General features: G+C 37.4%; 1 protein-coding gene across 8 annotated transcripts in view; it reads left to right on the top strand.

The window, feature by feature from the left end:
- LOC127425928 (band 4.1-like protein 1) overlaps nt 1-25,683 on the top strand; it is a 187,516-nt gene that overhangs the window by 126,871 nt on the left and 34,962 nt on the right. For all 8 annotated transcript variants that reach the window (XM_051672250.1, XM_051672252.1, XM_051672256.1 and 5 more), the window contains exons 4-11: nt 1,270-1,374; nt 6,761-6,803; nt 7,563-7,638; nt 9,713-9,931; nt 13,966-14,053; nt 15,286-15,438; nt 16,641-16,738; nt 21,445-21,620. In XM_051672250.1, the coding sequence (XP_051528210.1) occupies nt 1,270-1,374; nt 6,761-6,803; nt 7,563-7,638; nt 9,713-9,931; nt 13,966-14,053; nt 15,286-15,438; nt 16,641-16,738; nt 21,445-21,620 (958 nt within the window). The remainder of the gene's footprint in view (nt 1-1,269; nt 1,375-6,760; nt 6,804-7,562; nt 7,639-9,712; nt 9,932-13,965; nt 14,054-15,285; nt 15,439-16,640; nt 16,739-21,444; nt 21,621-25,683) is intronic.

The raw sequence follows: 25,683 nt of genomic DNA on the forward strand, positions 1-25,683 counted from the left end.
CCTGCCTAATGAACAAATGTAAATTGTGCATTATACATTGTAAATTTGAGGAAAAAAAAAAAAAAAGAAAAAAAAAGCATGCAGTATTCTTCACACTTGATTCCTCTTTTTTAAAGAACCACACTCCAACGTCTGGACAAAAAAAAGTTATCCCAGTCAGTTCTCTTTGCATTCACACTCTCCCCCTGACCTTGAAATTGGGCTCAGCTTAATTTTTTTCCCATTTTAGCTGTGACCATGTCTCAGCTCAATTTTCTTTCAGACAGTTGTTTTTTGAAAAGCCAGGACCACAAAAATATAATATGTTAATTATAATATCAATATGTCTTTATATAAAATTTATGTTATAAAATATATATATACACTCACTGAGCACTTTATTAGGAACTCTGTGGACCTAATGTAGTGCCTGATGTGGTCTTCTGCTGTTGTAGCCCATCCGCCTCAACGTTCAATGTGTTGTGCATTCTGAGATGCTATTCTGCTCACTACAATTGTACAGTGGTTATCTGAGTTGCCATAGCCTTTCTGACAGCTCGAACCAGTCTGGCCATTTTCTGTTGACCGTCTGCAGAAGTGCCGCTCACTGGATGTGTTTTTGGCACCATTCTGAGTAAACTCTAGAGACTGTTGCGCGTGAAAATCCCAGGATATCAGCAGTTCCTGACCTGTATCTGCATGATTTTATGCATTGCACTGCTGCCACATGATTGGCTGATTAGATAATCACATGAATAAGTAGGTGTACAGGTGTTCCTAATAAATTGCTCAGTAATTCTTTTAATTTCTTTACTTTGACACAGCATCACAAGGTGGCCAGGTGTTTAAAGTTGTTTAAACCTTCACGCATTAATTTTCGCAGACAATGTAGTACATTAAGAGAGAGTAGTTTGGATTTTTTAATACGCTCCGCATCCCCTCCTAAAGTATATGTTGTTGCTTGTCACCATTACCATGGTAAGGTAACCTGTAATTTGGAAGTAACAAATGTGAAAATAAAGTGAACATGGAGGCTTTGTGTTTACAATACATGTTATTTAAATAAACCGCACTCCTGACAAGGTCTCAGTTCGCTTTAGGGAGTTTGAGTTCATTGAGTTTGAGGGAGCATTCGCATATAATCATATTCTTGCAATCCATTCTCATACCCCTGAAACGAACCAATTGTGACAATGTGCTAACAGTTACTGTATAAGCTAGTTATTGTTTGCATTGCATACTGCCTGGTTTGTCTTTATGTTTTACCCGTAAACCATTTGTGTTTTGCAGAAACAGTGTAAAGGACAGCTTCTCCTGGACCTGGTGTGTGAACATCTAAACCTGTTGGAGAAGGACTACTTCGGTTTGACCTTCAGTGATTCAGACAGCCAAAAGGTCAGAGAGCCATTGCAAAGATTTCTATCAATACATTTTGTACATACGCTTAAGCTATAAATGAAAAATTACATATATCACCATTGTACCCTTAGAAGACAGGGTAGTCATTTTTTTCTGAAATAGTTTTGCGTTCCTTCGTAATAAGTTTTGCGTACACTCATAATAGTTTTGCGTACCCTCGCAATAATTGTACCATCATTTTACTACAGTAACCATATTTTATCCATGATATTCATTGTGAAACCATAGTAATAATTTTATGATTATTATGATTTTACTATACAAATACCATAGTTTAATTAAATTGCCTGGCCCCAAAAAAGGTTGCATACTCTAATATTTTGTTTAGCTTTGATTATGGCGTGCATTTGTCGTGGCATTGTTTCGACAACCTTATGCAATGTCATAACATTTATTTCCATCCAGATTTGCATTAATTTTCTTGTATTGATGACAGGAGAGTCGAACCACTCCGTAAAGTCTTCTCCAGCACCTCCCAAAGACTTTCAATGGGGTTAAGGTCAGGACTCTGTGGTGGCCAATTCATGTGTGAAAATTATTCCTCATGCTCCCTGAACCACTCTTTCACAATTTGAGCCAGATGAATATTGGAACTGTCATCCTGGAATATGCCCATGCTGTCAGGGAAGAAAAAATCCATTGATGGGATAACCTGGTCATTCAGTACATTCAGGTAGTCAGCTGACTTCATTTTATTGCCGCATAACATTGCGGAGCCTAGACCAGACCAATTGATGCAACCCTTTATCATAACACTGCCTCCAGAGGCTTGTAAGTGGGCACAATGCATGATGGGTACATCGCTTCATGCGCTTCCCTTCTTATCCTGATGCACCCATCGCTTTGGAATAGGGAAAATCTGGACTCATCAGACCACATGACCTTTTTCCATTGCACCACAGTCCAATCTTTATGCTCCCTAGCAAATTGAAGTAGTTTTTTCCGATTGGCCTCACTAACAAGTGGCTTTCTTGTGGCCACACAGCTGTTTAGTCCCAATCCTGTAAATTCTCATTGCATTGTGCGTGTGGAAATGCTCTTATTTTCACTATTAAACATAGTCATTAGTTCTACTGTTGATTTTTTACGATGTGACTTCACAAAGCGTTTTAGTGATCTCTGATCATGATCATTCAAGATTTTTTCCGACCACATTTATTCCACGAAGCTAACGGTTTACCACTATCCTTCCAGGTTTTAATAATGCGTTGGACAGTTCTTAACCCAATTTCAGTGATTTCAGAAATCTCCTTAGTTGTTTTCTTTGCTTGATGCAGGCCAATATTTTCCCCTTCTAAAACACAGTAACATCTTTTCCATGACAACGGGATATATATTCCGACATGGTTGTGTCACAGTCTGTCTCCCTCATGTTCTTCAAGGACTCTTATTTTTAAGTTTTCTCTGGACTACATCTCCCAGAATCAACTGCCCTCATCTGTTTCAAATCCTCCTCACCTGTCCTCCATTCCATCATCAGTCATTGTTTGTATATATACCCTCCTGTTTTGTTCATTCCTTTGTCAGTCCTTGAAGTGTTATGTTGTGTTGAAGTGATTTGTTGTTTTGTTATTTTGTGATGTTTAGCTTAATAGTTTGTTCAGCTCCAGTGTTTATAATGAAATGTTGAAAGTATCTACTCCTGCATCTCCTCTTCCTCTCCAAGAACCCAGTGTTACAGGTTAAGAAATAAGCTACACACTGCATCAGTTAGGGTTAGAAGAATTGTTGCCAGTGAAACATTAATCACTGCAATAATGATCCAATCATAGGCTCTTAAGTATCTGCTTATTTAAATCCAAACGATGGCTTTATTTTGGCCAGGCACAGTATGTTTACTATAGTAAAACCATGGCTTTACTGTAACCATGGCAGTTGCATTTTTGTGGCAGAAACATGGTTTTACTATAGGAATATTGTAGAATGTAACCATAGTTTTTGTCAGAAATCATGGTTTTTCCAGGAATATTGCAATAACCAGGACTGGCTAAGCATGTTTTGATTTTGATTTTTCTTTTTTTACAGAAACCATGGTTTTACTATAGTTATATTGTAGTAACTATGAAAACTAACAATGGTTTGTATACTGTATCCATATAGTAACCATGGTTTTACTGTGGATTAACCATGGTTAATCTTGTGGTTCCTATGATTTTACCATGGTATTTATGAAACCAAAAGATATTATTTTTATTACCATATTTCTTATTTTCCTTTTATTACTATGGTTTTACTACGAATATCAAGGTTTAAATATGGTTATTGTAGTAAAACCATGCCAAATGTATTGCGAGGGAATGCAGAAGTACTGTGAGGGCACACAAAAGTTATTGCGAGGGCATGCTTAACTATGATCGTAAAACGTGTTGCGAGGGTACGCAAAACTATTTCAGACAAAAAATGCCTGCCCTGTCCTCTAAGGGGCTTTGTTCTATTTTTTTTTTTTGTCCTAGACAGCAATGAGATTCAGTGGAAAGCAAATGAAGAAGTTTCCTGCTTCTCAAGTTTTTCTCCTGAGTAATCTCACATGTGTCTCCTCTAGAGTTTTAGAAGAGCTCTCAACAATCTCCTTAACTGTTCTCATTTTTAAAATACTGAAATCTGCAATCAAAAGTCAGAGATTTTAATATGAATATTTTTTTTCAAGACGAAATTATCCTTTCTTTCTATGCTGTCCTGGGCTATGCTATCTTTTTGTCTCAGATGTTTGGAGAAACATCTCAGACAAAGTTGATACGTAGATTAAAATTATTTCTTTCTTAATTGCGATTAACTCATTTACTGGTAATACAGTATAAACCAGCATAAGCAATTGTTGGTAGTGCGGAACATTTGCAGTGTGTCTGCCTGGAGTCATTGCACTGACGCACACACAGCACTTCATGTTAAATGTTAATAAGGTATTATAATGTTACATATTGTTTTGTTTTCTTTCCTAAAATGGAAATAAATGCATTTTGACAGGAAAAGTTGTATATATCGTCAAATTTCAGCACTTTCAAAATCTGCGATTAATCGCAATTCACTACAAAGAAATAAATAAAAATTATGCGATTAATTGCGATTAACATTTTTAATTGACTGCCAGCACTAGTTTTTATGTTTAACATCATCCCTGCTGTCAGATATCTTCTAATTTTCCAGTTTTTGTCAAACATGTCTGCTGAAGTTGAATTCAGCTGTAACAATTGAAAAGCACTTTCTGGGACTCACAGGAGAAACATGTACTCTTTTATTCAGATTTTTTGATAGAGTGGAAGAAGACATTGTTTCCTCTATAAAGAGATAATGTGTTGATAATTAATTGCTCTTTTCTTTGATCAGTCACCATGCACATTTGGCCAGATAATTGATACACATGTGCATTAAATTGGTTTGCATGTTGATGAGTGAGCACAGCTCTTATTTGGTCTGTGTTCAGAGCAATGTGTTTGAAAACACACTTTAACCGAATTTGCTGTTTTAACCTGAGCACAATTGTAGTGTAATGTTCAGGTTAAAAAAAAAAAAAACACATTTGGTTGAAGTGTGTTTTCAAACACATTGCTCTCAACACCCATCAAAGACTTGACCATTGATAACAGTTCTTTAATACGATTCACCCCAAAATGAGCATACTGTTATCATTTTACAGTTGTAAAACCCTGTTATTCTTTTGTGGAAAATAATCTTTATGCAGCTCTCTTCCATACAGCAACAGTATAATACCATAAACACCATAAAAACACCACAAAAAACATCATATAGCACTATTAAAGGGATAGTTCACCCAAAAATGAACATTGTCTGATAATTTACTCACCCTCATGCCATCTGAGATGTGTATGACTTTCTTTCTTCTGCAAAACACGTTTGAAGATTTGTAGAAAAAGATCCAGGCTCAGCAGGTCCTTAGAATGGGAGTGGATGGTGATTAGATATTTGTAGGTCCAAAAAGCACAGATAGTCAGCATAAAAGAAATCCATCCTATCTCTAGTGGTGACATTAATGTCTACTAAAGTGAATCAATCACTTTGTATGCGAAAAAGAATGCTAGCACTTTTTAACTATAAAAGTTAGCTTCCAGCCAGGCATTGATGAATGAGCGAATTTACCCGAGTGCGCCTGTGTTTTGTAGATAATTTCAGCCTTAAGTGTGCTTTCTGTTTTTGTTTATGTTAAAGTTATAGTTCACGCAAAAAAAGAAAATTCTAAATGAAGTCTTCATTTATTCCCCCTCATGTTGGTAACTTTCTTTTCTCTAGGAAACACAAAATGAGATGTTAGGCAGAATGACTGCCTCAGTTACCATTCAGTTTCATTGCTTCTTAAAGTGAACAGGGACTGTTATGGCTAACATAACATAATTAGTGTAGCGTACTACTGTTTTAAATTATTCTCATTGCATACTGTGGGCTGTTACACATACTATTTACAAACTTAGCAGTATACAATGTATACTGCACATTATTCAGTAAGCTGTATGCTATTATTTTATTCTAAACATGTTCAGAATGGAATACTAGCTTACTATGCTGTATACACTCTTTAGTGTCCTCTTACAATACTAAGTGAAACAGGGCATTTATCCACCATAAACATTTTAAACTGCAGTATGCTATTGTGATCACGTGACCTTATCATGTTGAGTGGCATTCAGTTATCATCCTGGAAATTAAAATGGTTATTTTAACGGTTTTATCAGTTTATTTTTATTAAAATTATCTTTAAAGGTCTTAAATTCATCACACTGTAAATGGAAGATCAAGTCGGATACATTGTGGGATACAGTATTCCGTGCAGTATGTTATGCTTCAAATTTTAGCAATTGTAGTATGTTATCGGGATACTCAATATGCCTACTTTTAAAAAAATTATATTGTGAACAGTGTACTTTCTGTATAGTGCAGCAATAGTAAAAATATCCTTTTAGTATGCTATTTTGAACATAGCCAAAGCCTTTGTTTTTATTCTTTTTAGATTGAACTAAAATTGCCCAGATTAACCAAGGAAAAGCCTCCGTCTCCTGTGCTTCTGTTTCCTGGGTACGAGATGGCCTTATGTTGCAAATGAAGTTTATGCAGATGTACTGCAGATTGCACTGATCTCCTCTGATCTTCCCTGATGCCCTAAATACTGAGCATCTCATTTAGGTTTAAAGCCATGGTGGCAAGACAGATGCTGAGATTTGCATTCATCTCCTTATGCTGGGAAGAGCAGCACCTTGCCGTCTCTCAGTTGAATCATATAGAGAGACAAGGAAAGTGTCCGTGCATTGAGAGTGAGAATGAGCGGTAATCTAAGGCATCAAAATGTGGATTTGTCATATTGCTAATAGATCTGTATGTTGTTTTTTTTTCCCCTTACTGTTTTGTATTGAAGAACTGGTTGGACCCATCCAAGGAGATCAAAAAACAGATGAGAAGTGAGTGAATCAGTCACACAAATTTGTGTTCAATACAAGTTTAGCTTAATCCATATCATTAGTTGCATAATGTTAATTACCACAAAAGTTAATTTAGACTCTTCCCTCGTTTGCTTTAGATAAAGCAAAAGCCTGGTTTATAGTGATGGGACTGAATGTGGCCAGTCCGTAAATGTTAAATTAATCACTGTTTCAGGGGGCCTGGGTAGCTCAGTGAGTAAAGACGCTGACTGCCACCCCCGGAGTCATGAGTTCGAATCCAGGGCATGCTGAGTGACTCCAGCCAGGTCTCCTAAGCAACCAAATTGACCTGGTTGCTAGGGAGGGTAGAGTCACATGGGGTAACCTCCTCGTGGTTGATTTCATGTGGTTTGCTCTCAGTTGGACGCATGGTGAGTTGTGCATGGATGCCGCAGAGAATAGCGTGAAGCCTCCACACACGCTATGTCTCCGCGGTAATGCGCTCATTAAGCCACGTGATAAGATGTGCAGATTGATGGTCTCAGACGCAGAGGCAACTGAGATTCGTCCTCCGCCACCCGGATTGAGGCGAGTCACTACACCACCACGAGGACTTAGAGCGCATTGGAAATTGGGCACTCCAAATTGGGGAGAAAAAGCACTAAAGAGCTGCTTCCCCTGAGAAATATTTTTTACTGTTTACAGTATTAGTCAGACCCTCTGCAAGCATAAGCAGTTCACTGAATTGTTGTGGCACTTTCTCACTTTGTGTGTGTGTGTATGTGTGTGTGTTCTCAGCTTCTCCTTGGCATTTGACCTTTGCTGTGAAGTTCTATCCACCGGACCCTTCGCAGCTCATGGAAGACATTACCAGGTGACAAAAGGACCCTACAGCAGTTTAGCACTTCTACACAGTAGATGCCATAAAGTAATAGTTCATCCAAAAATGAAAAATGAAAAAAAAAATAAAAATAAAAATAAAATAAAAACTATCCCCATTTCTTTCTTCTGTGAAACACAAAAGGCAGAATGCCCAAGCTTCTGTTTTCCATGCATGGAATGTTGATGGTGATTTATCTTCCAGAGACACAAGCGTCACTGCTCTGTGTATATTCCATTTCTCTCTTTGATTTGCAACTAGTAGCACCCAATAAACATGCCAAAAAAAAAAAAAAAAGTGATGGCAACATATATGTGGACAGCTGAACTAAGCTGTGCAATTTTAAATAATACCAAGCTATAGAAAGTCAGATTTTTTTTTAATCAAATTGTTTATTATGTTTGTTATTCATGTTTTTGAGACGTTTCAGACATTACATCAGAAATTAGCTTAATTAATTCTGATTCAAAGTAATAACCATCATCCAATCACTGCCAATGTTTAAATTACCATTGTCCCATGTCTGCCAAATATGTTGAGTGGTGCAAATATCATCTGCAGCCTGAAATTGAACTTTTGGTGGGATTTTAGGAGTGAATGCACTTAGCTGCTATACAATGCTACCTATTTAGTGACTTAACCTTCAGTGTGCTGTCTGTCTGCACTGGTCTCAGAACAGTTTGAAATGCACCTTATTTTCATCCTAACTCCATATAAAGCCTCTGAAAGCAAAATTTTTCAGCTTTTGGATGAACCCATTGATTCTCAATGTGATTATGCACAGTAAATATAGTATTTCTTAGGAAAAAATGCACTAAAGTACACATTAGTGCACATTGTGTTTAGCAGCATGGCGTTTCACGATAAATTGCTCAAATTTTGAAAATGAGGATTCAGTGTAAAAACTTAATTAGGTTTCTTACCAGATGTAGCTTTGTTGGCATTTCCCCCAAAGACAAACTCTGCTGTGATTGGCACCATGTTGTTTGGTCACATAACTCTGTGTGTCAAAAGTTTATGTGGGGGTTTTATGTGGGAAAAAGTTGAGTTGTATTGACTATTTGATGGTGTATTGAAGTTTTTTTTTTTTTTTTAGCTAGACAGATGTTGTCAGCTTGTAACTATGAACTGTCATTGTATTGAAAAGAGCTATTAATTTTTTTTTTTCCTTCAAAAATTCTCCTTTTGTGTTAAACAGAAAAAAGTAACAGCATACAGGTTTTGAAATTACATCAGGATAATTTTTGAACGATAGTGGTTGAACTATACCTACTGGTATACATTTGTATATAGAAATAAATGTGGATTTTTATGTTTTTTAAAGCTGAAGTATGTCATTTCTGCATCATTAGCGCCACCAAATGGAACTGCAAAAATAAACAATGTTTTCAAAACCGCTTTCTGAATACCCCCTTTTGCCTGCAGTTGTTCAAATAGTCAGATAGCCCCATCCCCAGCTCACGCCATTGGTTGAGTAATGTTTTTGAGGTGGGTCTAAATGTTTTTTTTTTTTTTTTTTTTTTAAACAAAGACTGTCCTATGGACAGTGTTAACAGTTTTCCAGAAAATTAACATAGAAATAGCTTACTTATAGTTGTCTCTGTGTATTAAGCTGAGATAATAGAAAGTATTTTAACACTGAAAAAGTTGCATACTTCAGCTTTAAAATCCAATTTTCAGGTAAAATTTCAGGTCTGAACTCTCTGAACTCTATCAAATAGTGAATCAGTTGATAATGCCTCTGGTCTATTAATCATTCAAGTGTATTGCACTGTATGATACAGTATTATATGAATTGTGCTTTGGTTGTATATTACACATTTTGGTAGATGTAGCAGGCCTTACTGGTATTCCATGTATTCCGAACTTTTGCATATACCGTGCACAACATACTTACTGCATGCTGAAAATTAATGTGGTTGAACAGTATTCCGAGTACTGTAGTATGGTACAGCTAGTCCTACCCTCAGAATGTCTGTCATTAAAGGTCTGGCATTAAACCTGATCATAAGAATCCCATTGAATACATTCATGAGATTTTGTACGTTCTCTTTATTCTTTGTTCCAGGTACTACCTGTGTCTGCAGCTGCGAAATGACATCCTCTCCGGCCGTTTGCCCTGTTCTTTTGTCACACACGCTCTGCTGGGTTCCTACACTGTACAGGCGGAGCTGGGCGATTATGACCAGGAGGACCACGGCTCAGACTACATCAGTGACTTCCGGTTTGCCCCAAACCAGACCCGCGAGCTGGAGGAGAGGGTGATGGAGCTACACAAGACTTACAGGTCCGAGACCGATATTACTGCCTTGGGATTGTTGATGTTGTACATATTACTGAGTTCCCCCATTGAAATTTCATTGAAAAGTCAGTGAAATGTCTGCTGTGAATGAAATTATTTCTAATTATGCTTAGATCCAAAATATTTCATCAGCTACAAATTGCTCATGCAGATCCTACTGTATATCTTGGAATGCTTGTTACATCAATCAAATCAAATCAAATCAAATCACTTTACTGTCACACAGCCATATACACAAGTGCAATGGTGTGTGAAATTCTTGGGTGCAGTTCCGATCAACATAGCAGTCGTGACAGTGATGAGACATTTACCAATTTACAATAACATCAAATTAACACAGCACAATTTAAACATCTGATATACATGCTTATTTCCATAGCATTAAAGCATGATAACCAGTGTAAGCTTCAACAACCCTACCAGAAAAAAAAGCATTATAGCATATCCAAGCATTATAGCAAGTAAACAACTTCACCAAACAGTTAACAGATAAACATCCATCCAAGAATGAATGACGTAAGCCTGTGATTTCACGCCAAATTCGACCCGACAGCTCTAAAAAAAAAAAAAAAAAAAAGTATTATTGTAGGCTTACCATAGTGAATTGGGGTAAGACAAGGACATGGTTTGAACACGTTTTTTACTTACTCACTCAATGAAGAAATTTTGTTAGTTGTAACCAAAACAATCGCAAAGACGCTGACTACCACCCCTGGAGTCACGAGTTCGAATCAAGGGTGTGCTGGGTGACTCCAGCCAAGCTTCCTAAGCAATCAATTGGCCCAGTTGCTAGGATGGGAAGAGTCACGTGGGTTATCTTCCTCATATTCGCAATATCGTGGTTCTCGGTCTCAGTGGGACGCATGGTGAGTTGTGTGCAGATGCCACAGTGAACCTCCACACATGCTAAGTCTTTGCGGTAACGTGCTCAGCAAGCCATGTGATAAGAGACTGACTGTCTCAGAAGCGGAGGCAACTGTGATTGTCCTCTGCCACCCAGTTTGAGGCAAGTAACGGTGACACCATGAGTAATTAAAGATCATTGGGGAATTGGGCATGCCAAATTGGGGAGAAGGGGATAAAATCCAAAAAAATTTAATCTTGTGTAGTGCAGCTTTAAGTATTTATTTGTAACAAGAACTAAACTGCTGCACATGAACTCGAAACTGTGATTTGTTTTTTTTAAATGGTTCATTTACACATTCCATACAAATGAAATGATTCACTAGAATAAATCAGTGCTACATATGAGAGAAAACACAGTTTAGGAGAGCACATTTTGATTATTTTCCCAGCTCACTTGGTTGTAAGGCTGCATAAACAATATAATGTAACAATAATATGTAACACATAACACATAAGATGGCGCTGCGGATGGCCGCCATGTTATGGAGCTCTCCAGTTCTTTTGTTGTTTTTTTTTTTCCCTGTGATTAGTAATTTATTTCCGATCAGTTTTACCAGAGATGAGCTGTTGAATATTCGGCAGCACACACCAGACAATCTTTTACCGGTTTTTGATTATTCTGACATTCTGTTTGACATTTTAGTCGGAGGAGCAGCAGTACTGTGCAAGCGTGTTAAACGACACAAACTTGGGAAGCGAGCTGGCGCGCTGGTCAAGCTCCGACAGTACAGCTTTCGAAGCAAGCTGCCAAGCATCCATCTAGCGAATCTCTGCTCTCTTCCTAAACAAAATGGACGAATTACTTATCCTCACCCGCAAAAATAAGGACTTTACAAATTCTGCTTCATTGTGCTTCACGGAAACCTGGCTGAGTGAAGCCATTCCGAACAGTGCATTATATCTACCGGGCTTCCATCTGTTCAGAGTGGATTGCACCACGCGTTAACAGGGAAAACAAGAGGTGGTGGTACGTGTTTTTTCATCGATGAATGTTGGTGTACAGATGTAACAATGCTGAATATGTACTGTCCTAATTTGTAAGCGCTCTTTATCAACTGTAAGCCTTTCTACTCACTGCGGGAGTTTTCCTCATTTATTCTGGTGAGTGTTTATATTTCTCCACAAGCATGTGTGAGAGCAGCGCTGTAACAGCTGGCTGATCAGATCACAGACACAGAACAACAATGTTCTAACGGACTCACTTATATTTATTCTTGGAGATTTTAACAGAGCAAACCTCACCTGTAAACTGCCAAAATACAGACAGCACATTACATACCCACCAGAGACAGAAATACACTGGATCATTGCTACATTGCTAAAGGATGCATATTGCTCTGTCCCTTGAGCAGCTTTGGGACTCTCTGATCACTGTCTGGTTCATCATCTTCTGATCTACAGGCAGAAACTAAAATCAACTAAACCTGTAGTAAGGACTGTAAAAAGATGGATCAATGAGGCAGAGCTGGAACTACAAGCCTGCTTTGACTGCACTGATTGGAATGTTTTTAGGCTGCAGCCACAGACCTGGATGAGCTCACAGATACTGTGGCATCATATATCAGTTTCTGTGAGGATATATGCATTCCTACTAGGACTTATTTAACATACAACAATGACAAACCATGGTTTACAGCAAAACTCAGGCAGCTTCATCAGGCCAAAGAGGATGCTTACAGAAGTGGGGATAAAATCTAGACAATCAGGCCAAAAACAGTCTGACAAAGGATATTAGATTGGCTAAAAGAAGCTATTCTGAAAAGCTAAAAAAAAAAAAAAAGTTATCAGCTAACGAACCTACATCAGTGTGGAGAGGCCTGAAAGACATTTCCAACTACAAGACCCCATCTCCCAAGCCTGTAGGGAATCAACAACTGGCTGACAGCCTGAATGTGTTTTACTGTAGATTTGAAAAGCCCAGTCACACACCCCACACCCACTCCAAACTTCACAGCACACAAACATTTACACCTCCTGCAACCACCCTCCTCCCCTCTCCTGCTACTTAACCTGCACTTAAAGGAATAGTTCACCCAAAAATGAAAATTTGCTGACCCTCAGGCCATCCAAGATGTATCTGAGTTTCTTTCTTCATCAAAACAGAATTTAAGATTTTTAGGATTTCTTTTCAGGCCCCCTCCTTTAAACAATGCAAGTGAATGTACTCCATTTTTTTGATGGTCCAAAATGCATATTTGGGTGCATCAAAATAATCCACATGACTCCAGTCGATAAATAAAGGTCTTCTGAACCCAAATGATTGAATATTTTTAGAAACAAAACAATACTTATATACTTTTTAACTACAAATGTTCGCTTCTGTACATCTCTGTGACCTGCGCTCAAGAGAGGGATGACGTAAGCTCATTGGTAAGGTCACGCATCACGTGGAGGAGGCAGGAAGCGTGAAGTGACTTGTGGATTCGGTAATCTGCTGAGAATGCCTTTCTGAGTTCAACGAGAACACGCACAAACTCTTGAGTTTCAAACCCACGGTTGAGTGAACTAAACCCACGCAGGTGTTCTGGAACCAACATTCCGCGAGTAAGCAAGTTTTGGGTTAATCAACCGAGAGTTCAGGGTTTATGTCACGGTAAATTAAGCTTGCTTTCTGGAATACCCCTCAGGGGAAACAAGGCCTTAAATACACAAGGGAAAATGAGGAACTCCTGGGGAACCAATCAGGGAGAACAATCATGAAATAAAACTACAAAGGACTACAAAACTAACACAGGAAACAGGAACGGGGAACTAAACAAGAATTTCAACATAAAAGACTAGACAAAAACAGGGAATACATGACATTACGATGCTACATATGAGAGAAAACTCAGTTTAGGAGAGCATGTTTTGATTATTTTTCCAGCTCACTTGGTTGTAAGGCTGCATACACAATACCGTATAATGTAACACAAAAACAGCCGCATTTTGTTGTGCTACACTGCTACTTGTTGGAAAAAGTAGCTTGTTACTGGAAAATCTACACTGTTTTAAAAACAACTGAACTGTGTCAGACTGCTAAAAAATTTAGAAGTTAAGTTGCATTGCTACTTTTTAGTTAGTTTACAACACTGTTCTGCTGTAACAATAGTTAATTCCATACTGTTGCTCAGGGGAATGACACCTGCAGAAGCAGAAGTGAACTTCCTGGAGAATGCTAAGAAACTCTCCATGTATGGAGTCGACCTGCATCATGCTAAGGTACATCAAAATCACCTACTTAAAGGTACAATCTGTAACTAATGTTATAGATGGTACAACAGCAACTTGTGTGTTACAACAAATATGCACTTACATGTTTGTATTTTGACCTGTATGTTGCTTAAAGGTGAAATTGTTTCTCCTATCCCAGATTAAAGGAGTAGTTCACCAAAAAATGATCATTTTCTCTCACAATTTACCCTTATGCCGTTTAAAACTCATATGACTTTCTATCTTCTGCGGAACACAAACAAAAATATTTTGATGGATATAAGATGTGAAAATACTCATACAATGCAAGTCAATGGGGTCCAAAACTGCCAAGCTCCAAAAAGGTCATAAAGGCAGCATAAAGGTAATCCATATGACTCAAGTGGTCTAATCCATGTTTTTCTGAACCGATATGATCGGTTTTGGGTAAGAACCCACCAAAATGTAACTCCTTTTTTGCTATAAATCTTGACATCTGCAGTTTCCTAGGTGTGATCATAATTTGAACCTTGAATACGCTTCCTCACGCTTGACGCATGTGCAAAGTGCATGTACAGTGCGTGTACATGGGCAGTACATCAACCGATTGAATCGTTTCAGGAGACATTAAACCACTTGAGTCATATGGATTATTTATACTGTAATTCTTGGAGCTTGAAAGTTATGGACCCCATTTACTTGCATTGTATGGATATATAATCACATCATATCTCCATCAAAATATCTTTGTTTGTGTTTGGAAAATAACGTCATATGAGTTTGAGATGGCATAAGGGTGAGTAAATGATGAGAGAATTATGATTTTTGGGTGAACTATTCCTTTAATTTGCAGAGACATCTATGATTAAGCCATTTTTAGGCTGATTTACGCAAACATCTAAACACTATGTCTCTGTGGTGCTTTCAGTATTGCTGTGTAGGTGAGTATCTATTTAACTGACCAATGACAGATGAGGGCATTGTTTGGGACACTTGATTGAAAACAGTCTTTTTTATTTTATTATTGTTTTTTGCAGTTTCTTTTCAATCTTCAGTGGCACAGAAATTACACTTCACCTTTAAATATTTAGGTTTTTTCAAAGTTCATAAGTTAACATGCGGCCTCCTTCTTGCAGTGATAGTGGTGTTGTTTTGCTGACCATGCCTTTAGTAACCAGAAGCGGTATTAAAAGATACTAATAATTACCCTTCTGTACCTTTAAATCATTATTCTGCACTTCTTTCTTCTCTTCCTGAGGCAGGATTCAGAAGGGATTGATATCATGCTGGGTGTGTGCGCCAATGGTCTATTGATTTACCGTGACAGGCTAAGGATCAACCGCTTTGCCTGGCCAAAGATCCTCAAGATCTCCTACAAAAGGAGCAATTTCTACATCAAGATCCGGCCTGGAGAGGTAAACACAGCTTTTAGATGATCTTAGTGCTGAACCATGGAAATATCACCAACAGTAGCTTAATACTGGAAAGCACTGGAGAAAAATCTTCTAGAGAAAGCCCTTGCTTACGAATATGGCTTAGTTTCACACAATAGTAAAAGAAAGCAGTTGAAGATTGGCTGTTAAAGGAATAGTTCTCCCAAAAATGAATGTTCTGACTTGTTGTTCCAATCCCGTATGACTCACTTTCTTCAGTGCAGCACAAAAGGAGATGTTAGGAAGAATGTTAGCCCTGCCTTTTTCAAGCAATGAACTTGGATTGACTTTTATTGCATGGAAAAGGGCAGCTTGGACATTCTGTTAGATAACTAAGTTTGTGTTCCATGCAAGAAATAAAGCCATACAGGTGTGGAATGACATAAGTGAGAAAATGATTTTTTGGTGACTATCCTTTTAAGCAAATATTTGTTTGCTTCTGACTGGGTTCAGTTGCTTGCACACTCCTGCTTTGGTCATGTCATCAATCATTTGTGGCTCTAAGATTTCTATTCACTACATTTTAAGTAAATCACTTGACATGCTTGCCAATAGAAAAGTCACATGAATCTGAATGGAAAAGGGGGAGTTGAATGGATGGCCAGAGGTCCTGGACTCTTTTGAGTTCTGTGTTCTGATTGGTGGATTTGGCCCTCTTTCCCAGCCTGGCCATCTTGTCGTTGAACCCGGGCCCATGGGGGTCCACAGAGCGACTGGTTCAGTGGAAGTCTGTCTTCACAGTGAGTCAGTTGAGAGAGACACATAAAGAGCTCCTTCAGCTTCACTGCTGCAGCTGCGGCAGTGCCCAGAATAGGAACCAAATGGACCAATATAGAGTGCTCAAATGCCAGGATCATGTTTATCTCCTCTGTATGAAAAATGGATGCTTTACTTCCCCCAAGAGAAGCTCAGGGCAGAAACTTCTCTTGGGGTCATTAGACTGAAAACGAAGAAAAAGATTAAGTATAATTAGATCCTGCGGCAGGTCGGAACCAACACTGTTATGTTAGCGAAGGTATTCCTGAGCTTGATTTAGCAGTTGGTAATGGCTTAGTTAATGCTTATGAAGGGTATTTTCAGTTTCTTTGCAACTGCATTTATCAAAGGCTTTTTCCCCTTGCCAAGTAGAAGTGACATTTATGTGAATGGTCTGATTTGTTCTTCTCTTTGATTTTACCCAACAGTACGAGCAGTTTGAGAGCACCATTGGCTTCAAGCTCCCCAACCACAGAGCTGCAAAGAAACTATGGAAGGTCTGCATCGAACACCACACCTTTTTCAGGTGAACTAGCTGGACCAGTTTAACCCTTAAATGCATACCTCTGATCTTTAGTGACCCGGAACCTCATTCCACCTCCTTTACCTCATCTATCTTTCTGGAATTCTGCCCCCACTTCTTTAGTATTCCTCAACCTTTCACTTATGAATCGTCTAACAATAAAAAAATAGCAAAATTGAAAAAAATCAGTTTATTTAAAGGTATAGTTCACCCAAAAATGAAAATTCCAAATGACTCCAGTGGTTAAATCCATATTTTCAGAAGAAATTTGAAAGGTGTGGGTGAGAAACAGATCAATATTTTCAGTCCTTTTTCACTAAACATCTCCACTTTCATTTTCACATTCTTCTTCTTTAGTTTTTTTTTGCCATTCACATTCTTTTTGTGCATATCGTTACCTACTGGGCAGTGAGGAGAATTTACAGTAAAAAAAAGGACTTAAATATTGATCTGCCCCACAATTATCATATTGCTTCTTTAAAGTTCTGGCCACCATTCACTTGCATTGTATGGACCTATAGAGAGGTATTCTTCTACAAATCTCCGTTTGGGTTCAGCAGAAGAAAGAAAGTCATACACATCTAGGACGGCGTGAGGATGTATAAATGATGAGAGAATTTTCATTTTTGGTTGAACTATCCCTTTAATTACCAAAAGTGCATGGGATCTTTAGTGACCCAAGATATGTACAATAATAGTGTCTCAATTTATTTTTCCACTTCTATAAATCCTATTTTTATGATTATTTCATATATTGTTAAGTTTACAATCAAATGTTTACAGTACAACTTACTACTATATCATGTTGATTTTCTGCACAATTGTGGTGATTATCAGCATCCCAAATACATGTACACATACATATTATAGCCTACATGTTATAATATGCGCTGTTGTTTCAGTGATTGACTTGATTTACATTTGACATTGCTAAATGACGAAGAAGCAACATGGAAGTAAACTATAGCAAGTACAACACATGAACATAATGATATGGCCATTGACATTTGTACAGCTGAAATTCTGTGGTATGTCTATTTAGTCTCAATAAGTGACACCGAGAAAATAGGAAGATGGGGAGATTTTAGAAGAGGAGGATGGTGGGAAGGTGTTTTTACAATCCTACATAGACAATTTTACCCTTAAATAAAACGCCACCATTCCCTCGAATTTCATTAGAAAAACAATCGTGCTGCCACCTTGAGTGGTTGTGCACACAAATTTGTGTAGGTAATTCATCGATTTAGGCTCAATTATTTATCTATTTTTTGCATTTATGTCAAACTATATAATTATATACATTAGCTTAATCCAAACTATATACATGTACGTAGGCTAACTCATATGAGTAGATTTATGTAATTATATTCTATTTAGATAAAAATAATTTTCTCCTGAACATTAAATAAAAGTATCTTGGTCACATTGTATACTACTGCATAAAGTGTAATAATCTTTACAATAACTGTATTCAATTTTAAGTGTAATTTTGCAATTGTTCTGCAGATGTCTATGTCCTTACAATGCTCTGAAGTGCTCTATGATTACTCCAGAGCACTTGTAGATCTATGACGATTTTCGAGTACTACATAACCCTTTAATCTCGGATTGGCCAGGGCCCACAGAGAAAAATGTATTATCAAAATATTAAGAACTACAGTCTTGACCAACACAAAATAGTTAGCGATTTAAATCTTAGAAGATGTACCTTACAATGCATGTAGACATTATAACCAAAACTGGTTATAATGGAGTGTTCCATTTTGATAATTTGTTAAAAATCTTGCACTGTACATATTATTGTAATCGATAAATCATCAAACTTATCAAATAGCCATGTGTCATATGTTGTTGGGAGGCTCTCAAAGAGTAGAATACAACCAGCCTATTTGTTTTACTCACAGACAAAAATATAGTGTGTAATGAGTACATGTCTTTGACATATATGTTACATGTAAACAGGTCTTGCTTATAAGCTGCATTTCGCTTATAACGTCACGAAAAATAAATAGAACATAGAATATCACATTAGATAATGTAGTGATATCTAGTGGATCCTTTTCACACGTCTGCATGCCGCAAAGCAGAAGTAGTCATACTTGAATGGCGATGAATGGGGAACCAGAGCAAATTAATTTTTTTGCTTACCCATTTGCTCCAACAGCAAAATAAAAAAATAAAAAAATCAATGATCATGCTTTCACAGCTTTGCAAAAGAAGAAAAAATATACAGCACTGGATAACATCAGTAAGAAGAGAGAAACAGACCAAATTTTCTGTCACTCCCTCAACAACTGTGTTAAAAGCCTCATCGCAGCTATGGTCACTGCTTTTTAAAACTTATTTTAAAAACTTTTAAAATTGGAAATATAAAAGTTTGCTACATTTACATTGTTAAAGAAGGCAGAAACAAACCATAACAGGTCTGTGAAAAGAGTCCATTGGTGAGATCGCTACTCACTTAGCCACGACCCTAAACTGGGAGGATGTTACGGTGTAAGTGAGCAATAAAGTTCAGTTATGTCCCTGCTGCCTGTGTGTGACCAGTACTGTGTCTCGGCTCATCCACGAACACAACAGATAATCCACACAAAGCACAATGTGCACACAGCACATAATGTGCAATCTGGCTAAAAACGCATTTGCTTTTTTATGTAGTACATTGTCTAGCATCATGGAATGCTAAACCAGTCATATTAGGATTCAGATCTCTGCAGCTAGAGGTGGAAGGAAATATGGGCAGAGAGGATTGTTTACTCTAATTACATATGGCTACCAGGAGATGGCACCAAGTACATGACACCGACTCGATGGCTCAAATGACCCAGAATGGAACTGAATGAGATCGCGTTACTCATGCCTGCATGCTTTGGAGAGAAAGCATTCCTTTAGTCATTGTTGTATTTTGCATGTGTAATTTGTTATTATGTACAATAATTATGTTTTATTAGTTTGGAAAGGCCTTTGGACACTAGGATAAATTATGTTTGTAATGCTATAACTTTTGATTGCTTTGTCTTATGAACACAACATTTTACCAATGTTAGTCATGTTACAGTTCACATGATTGGGAACAAAACAAAAGCAGTTTTTGGAGCTACCTTCTTTACACCCTAAGACATATAATGTCAAATCAGAAAAATAAGAAACAAAAAGTTAATTTTTGGCTCAAGTTCTTTTTTCTTTTTCAGCAGTTTCTTAGGCTAAAGGATTAAGTTACTATGTTTTTCGCAAACAGATAGCAATTCAGGAGTATTTGCATGGTCGTTTTAATGATTTACTTAGACTTACAATGCTTTTTGGAATTATGGCCCTGGCTGGTTGCTTCACATTTTGGTCAGATATTTTCTTCCTGTCTAAGTGGAGTTTTTAGCCAGAATAACCTGCAAGGTTGACCAGTCCGTTTAGTCAAAAGTCTGGCTCCGTGAGACTACCATTTGGCTATAAATGTAGCTTTACTTTCCTTTGAGTAATCTCAGTCCTTTATGTTAAGACATCCTCCCAATGCCCGATAGTCATGCTGCCCACTTAAAGTGTATGAGAATGCTCAGGTGTGATTAACCTGGATTGTAAGATCAAAGGCATGCCATATCCTCCCTCGCTCCAGGTGTGGTGTGTCTCTCTATGTGTTTGTCATTTGTTTCATCTTATGTTCAGACTTGTGTCTGCATGCTCATATTTAATAGTTCTTGCTTTGTTCTAAACCCCAAACCCCAAGTATCAGCATGAGATATCATCTGTTCCTATGTAGGAATTATGCATTGCTCAGTGGCTCAAGCCACTTATTTTCCCTTGTCCATTACTCTGTTTTTCCTGTTTTCAAATACCATGTGTGAATTGACTGCTGTGAATTATATTATTTGTAGGGCTGCTACTAATGATTATTTTGATATTTTTGTAGTTTTTCCGAAAAACTCTGTTTGTCCTCAGTTTGGAAGCAGAAGGATAATTTATTTCACTCATATATAAATGAAAATAAATGAAAACAAAACCACAGTCTAATTGTTAATACTGTAGGTAAGAGGTAGGGTGTTGTAATGTCTTTATTCTATAAATATAAGGGACTCAGTTAGTACAGATACTACAGTTACTGTTCTTCTAAAATATTATTTCTTGTATTATATTGTATGTTTGATTTTAATTACGGTTACATTTAAACCTATATTTGATGTCCAAAACCAATGTTAATCAAACAACTCAGTTTAATCAAAATGACTGTGCGATTGATCATAACAATTATACATTATAAAATATAGAAAATAACAGTCAATTGTAAGTTATGCGCTAGAGAGAAACAACTCTCAAGGGTATCAGACAGCACAAGCTCTGACAACACACCTGATGCCTGAGCAGTGTTGACTGAGCAAAGCACCATTTCAGTGAAAATTGTGTCAATAGAGGTGTAGGGGTGTGCTCTTTTGACTTGAGCCAGTAAGCAATCACCCACAGCACAGCAACACCCTGGCAAGTACTCAGAACACCCTGGCACCATGGCAGCAAGTTTTGAATGGAAAAGCACCATTTCAGAAAATATAGAAATCTACTTGTTTCATTATAGTCTTTCTTTCAGTAAAAAAAAAAAAAAAAAAAAAAAACACTTCCCAGATTAAATGGGGTTACCTTCTTATTGTTCTTCTTGGTGCATATATTTTATTGAGGTAAATTAAATAAACTTAAACATACTGTTATCTTACTTTGATCTGTTTTAGGCTTGTGTCTCCAGAACCTCCCCCAAAGGGCTTTCTAGTAATGGGCTCAAAGTTCAGATACAGCGGAAGGACCCAGGCCCAGACACGACAGGCTAGCGCTCTCATCGACCGCCCTGCTCCCCACTTTGAGCGCTCCACTAGCAAGAGATACCTCCTTTCTCGGAGTCTAGATGGAGGTTGGAACATTTTCATTTTCCTCTGCTTTGCATTTCGCTGTGTCCAGATTGCTTGTGTTGTGGTCAAGCTCATTTTTGTAGCTTTTTGTCTTTTTAAAGCTTGCAAACTTAGTTTTCTTTGCTGTTCTTTCAGTTCACAGCAGGTTTGTTGTCAGCCAGAAGGCAGTTACAGGCGTTATGCTAAATCTGAAATGGTCAATTTGAGTATCATCCCTAAGGTGAAATTAAAAGAGAGACTCATTAAATTTAAAGGTCCCTAAAAACCAACTGCTCTCTCTTCGTCATTAATATTTTAGAACTCATTAAAAGTGTTTTTATTTTCTATGTAGGTTCTATAATTTACAATGCAAGTTACAAGTTAAATTATAAGCTTATTTCCATTTTTAATAATAAACTTGTTAAATTGAATGAAACAGATGTCACTTTAGGTATGACTACAGCCCCACAGACTCTCTGTGCCAGTGCATTGATGGAATTAACAGCTGGATGTGCCGAAACATCTTTCAGTTAAGCAACGACAAGACAGAGGTCATTGTATTTGGCAACAAAGGCGAAATTCCCAAGGTGAACACATACTTTGACTCCAAGGGTCTAAAGACAACCCTAGTTTTACTTGTCACATCAAATCAATAGCTAAATCAGCCTACTATCATCTAAAAAATATAGCAAGAATTAGATGTTTTGTATCCAGTCAAGACTAAGAGAAACTTGTTCATGCGTTCATCACCAGTAGGATGGATTACTGCAATGGACTTCAGCTCATTCAAAATGCTGCTGCCAGGGTTCTTACCCAAACCAAAAAATCGGAGCATATTGTTCCAGTCCTCATGTATTTATACTGGCTTCCAGTTACATTTAGAATTTATTTTTAAAGTACTATTACTAGTTTATAAATCACTCAGTTGCCTAAAACCTAAATACATTGCAGATATGCTAGTTGAATATAAACCTAACAGACCTCTCAGATAATTTAGTTCAAGTCACTTAGAAATTCCAAGGGTTCACTCAAAACAAGGTGAGACAGCATTTAGCTATTTTGCCACCCGCAGCTAGAACCAGCTTCTGGAAGAGGTCAGAAGTGCTCCAGACTTAAAACACATCTGTTTAGCTGTGCATTTATTCACTGAGCAATGTGCTCCCGTCAGGGTGAGTGGTGAAGAGACATAGGGTTTGTGTGGTGTAAGAAACACTCTACATGCAAACAAGAACCGACACTAGAACAAGGAAGGAGGATTTATATACACTAGGGCTAACAAGGTGACAAGGAACACATGGAATACAATTAGGGCAATGGATAGGAAGACAGACATAAGAAGAAGACACAAAACTTCAAAATTAGAGTCTCTTCTAACTAAGAGTCCTTGGGAAATCGTGACATGACAGCTCCATTTACTGATTGTACTACATTTTATTTCTGTATTATTTTTATTTTTTCATTTTATTATTTTTATTTTAATAATTTGTAATTATAATAGTAAAATAATAGTAATTATTTTATTACTTTCTATTCTTATTTCTTGTTCTTAATTGGTTTTTAAATGCATTTTATCTTGTATTTTCTTTATAATTTTTATGTAAAGCACTTTGAATTGCCATTATGTGTGAAATGTGCAATATAAATAAACTTGCCTTGCCTGCCTAGGTAATAGCATTGCTGCTGTTTGCATCTTATGAAGCTTTGTACTTCTATTGGCCTTTCAACTTTGTACAGTGCCCTGTTGACTCTATAGTGCACTGCAAAATGGCTGTAAAAACAAGAAATAAAGTAATACATTTTGAGAGGTTTGTGCTTAACAAGTGAAAAAAATCTCCAAATGGATTACAGAATCGAAATACAGTTAAAGGCGCTGTAAGCTATTATTTTTTCATAGAAAGGTATGCACAAAATGTTCCTACTTTCTTAAAGATATTAAGGAAATAAGTGTCCTGAGATATCTCACCAGTCTCTGTCACAGCTGTAGACTTTGTAAACAGCAAACAAAAATGTGTCCACATAATGCGGACATTGGCGCTTTTCACCTGTCAATAATTATGTCAGTTGAGGGTGCTATTTTGTTGCTGTTGTTTTAAACAATCAATTCTCCATGATGTCGGTCTCAATAAAGCTAATTTGTTATCTTTGGAGTGTGGGGTTTTGGAAAGAGGGGGCATTGCAAATTCAACGGCTCAGTCTCGTGGAAGTAGAATAGCTAAAATTGCTTACAGCACCTTTAAGAGCTGTGGTTTCTGAAGCACTAAATAGAACGTTAGTAGAACGTTAGTAGTACTTAATCTCTAAGGCACGTTTCCCAAAAGCATCATTATCTAAGTAGTTCGTAAAAACTTTCGTAAATTAACGAGAGCTTTGAACCGCTCTTAAGTCCATTAAGTGCAACTTAAACGTATCTTTCTTGCATCTTTCACAGTTTATCAAATATAATGGGACTTTTAATGAATTGTATTAATATATTTAGATCACTGGAAAGGCATTGTAAACTATTTCAGGGGATAAAAAAAGTGTTGAAAAAATCGCTATGAAATCAATATAGGCAATCTCCGCAGTCTGCACATGTGACGTGATAGGTCTAAATTTACATGACACATAATAGAGTGTATCTTTATATTAGCCTTCTTTGATAAGCATATTTGTAATGGCAATAGAAAGATAATATGTTCTTATTAAACATATTATTTAAGAAGATATATGTGAGCAGTGTGACCCTGCAGTTTAAAACTTAAATAAATAGGCCTAAATAAATAATTAAAATATGGTTAACAGAGGAGATTTCTCTCTCTCTCTCTCTCTCTCTCTCTCTCTCTCTCTCTCTCTCTGTCTTCGTTTTCATCCTCCTCCTCCTCACCTTCCTCCTATGGTTGGTTCAAATCGGCTCGCCTATATTCTTTTTACAAGGCAGTAACAAAGTGTATGTTGCGTAATTGCAGTAAGACTATGTGACGAGGAGGAGGGCAGGGCCGGGCCGTGACTACACACGCCCGGCCCCCAATCAAGCTAATCAGCCGAGGAGAGGGATAAGTGCAGCAGAATGTGGCAGTTCGGGAGAGAGAGAGCCACATGCAGCTGCAGTGTGTGCATTTGTGTTCTGTGTCTTTTTATTTAAGTTTTCATTAAACTATTATTTTGACGGTTCAGCCGGTTCCCACCTCCTCCTTTCCGATGTCAACCTTGTTACAGACAACTCTAACAAGATGATATATTAAAATGGTGATAGGTCTATGAGTAGATCTACTGATGCCTGTCATTTTAATCCTGTTCTGTGTGCATTTGTTCATTTTCCAGCCAAAATAACAAAACTTTAGTCTACGTGAGAGCCCCTTATGATTCTGCATCACGTGCATTCACATTACATGCATTTATTGTGTCACTTTCATTAATCTCTATAATTAAGTATCAATACATCTGAAACTTACTATCATTATTTCTTTAATTGAATTCTGTAATAGTTAATAAGTCGACAAGGTTAGGAACAAGTTCCATGTTTGTTAGTATTCCCACATTATTCTCATGTTGAGAAGACAAACCCCTGGACATACTGGCCAAAGTGATCAGCACCTTTGGCCAGACAGCTCCCATAATGAAGCATTTAAAGGTGCTGTAAGTTATTTTATTTTATTTTTTTCATGGAAAGATGTTCAAAAATGTTCCCTTCTCCCTGAAAGATATTAATGAAATAAGTGTCCTGAGATACCTCACCAGTCCCTGTGACAGCTCTAGATTCTGTAAACAGCAAACAAAAATGTGTCCATGGGCCACGATCTCTGATGCTTTTGACCTGTCGATAATTTTGCGTGTTTTCATAGTTTTGTAGTTGCAGAGAATTATTAAGGCTAAAAGGTGCTGTAAGTGCTTTTATTCATGGATAGGTATGCAAAAAAATGTCCTACTCCCTGAAAGATGTTACTGAAATAAGTGTTGTAAGTTATCTCACCTGTCTCTGTGACAGCTCTAGACTCTGTAAACAGCAAACAAAAATGTGTGTGCACGATGTCGGTCTCTATATAGCTTATTTGGTATCTTTGGAGTGCGGGTTTTGGAAAGAGGGGGCGTGGCTAATTCAATGGCTCA

Source organism: Myxocyprinus asiaticus, chromosome 35 (assembly GCF_019703515.2).
Source record: "Myxocyprinus asiaticus isolate MX2 ecotype Aquarium Trade chromosome 35, UBuf_Myxa_2, whole genome shotgun sequence".
NCBI lineage: Eukaryota > Metazoa > Chordata > Actinopteri > Cypriniformes > Catostomidae > Myxocyprinus > Myxocyprinus asiaticus.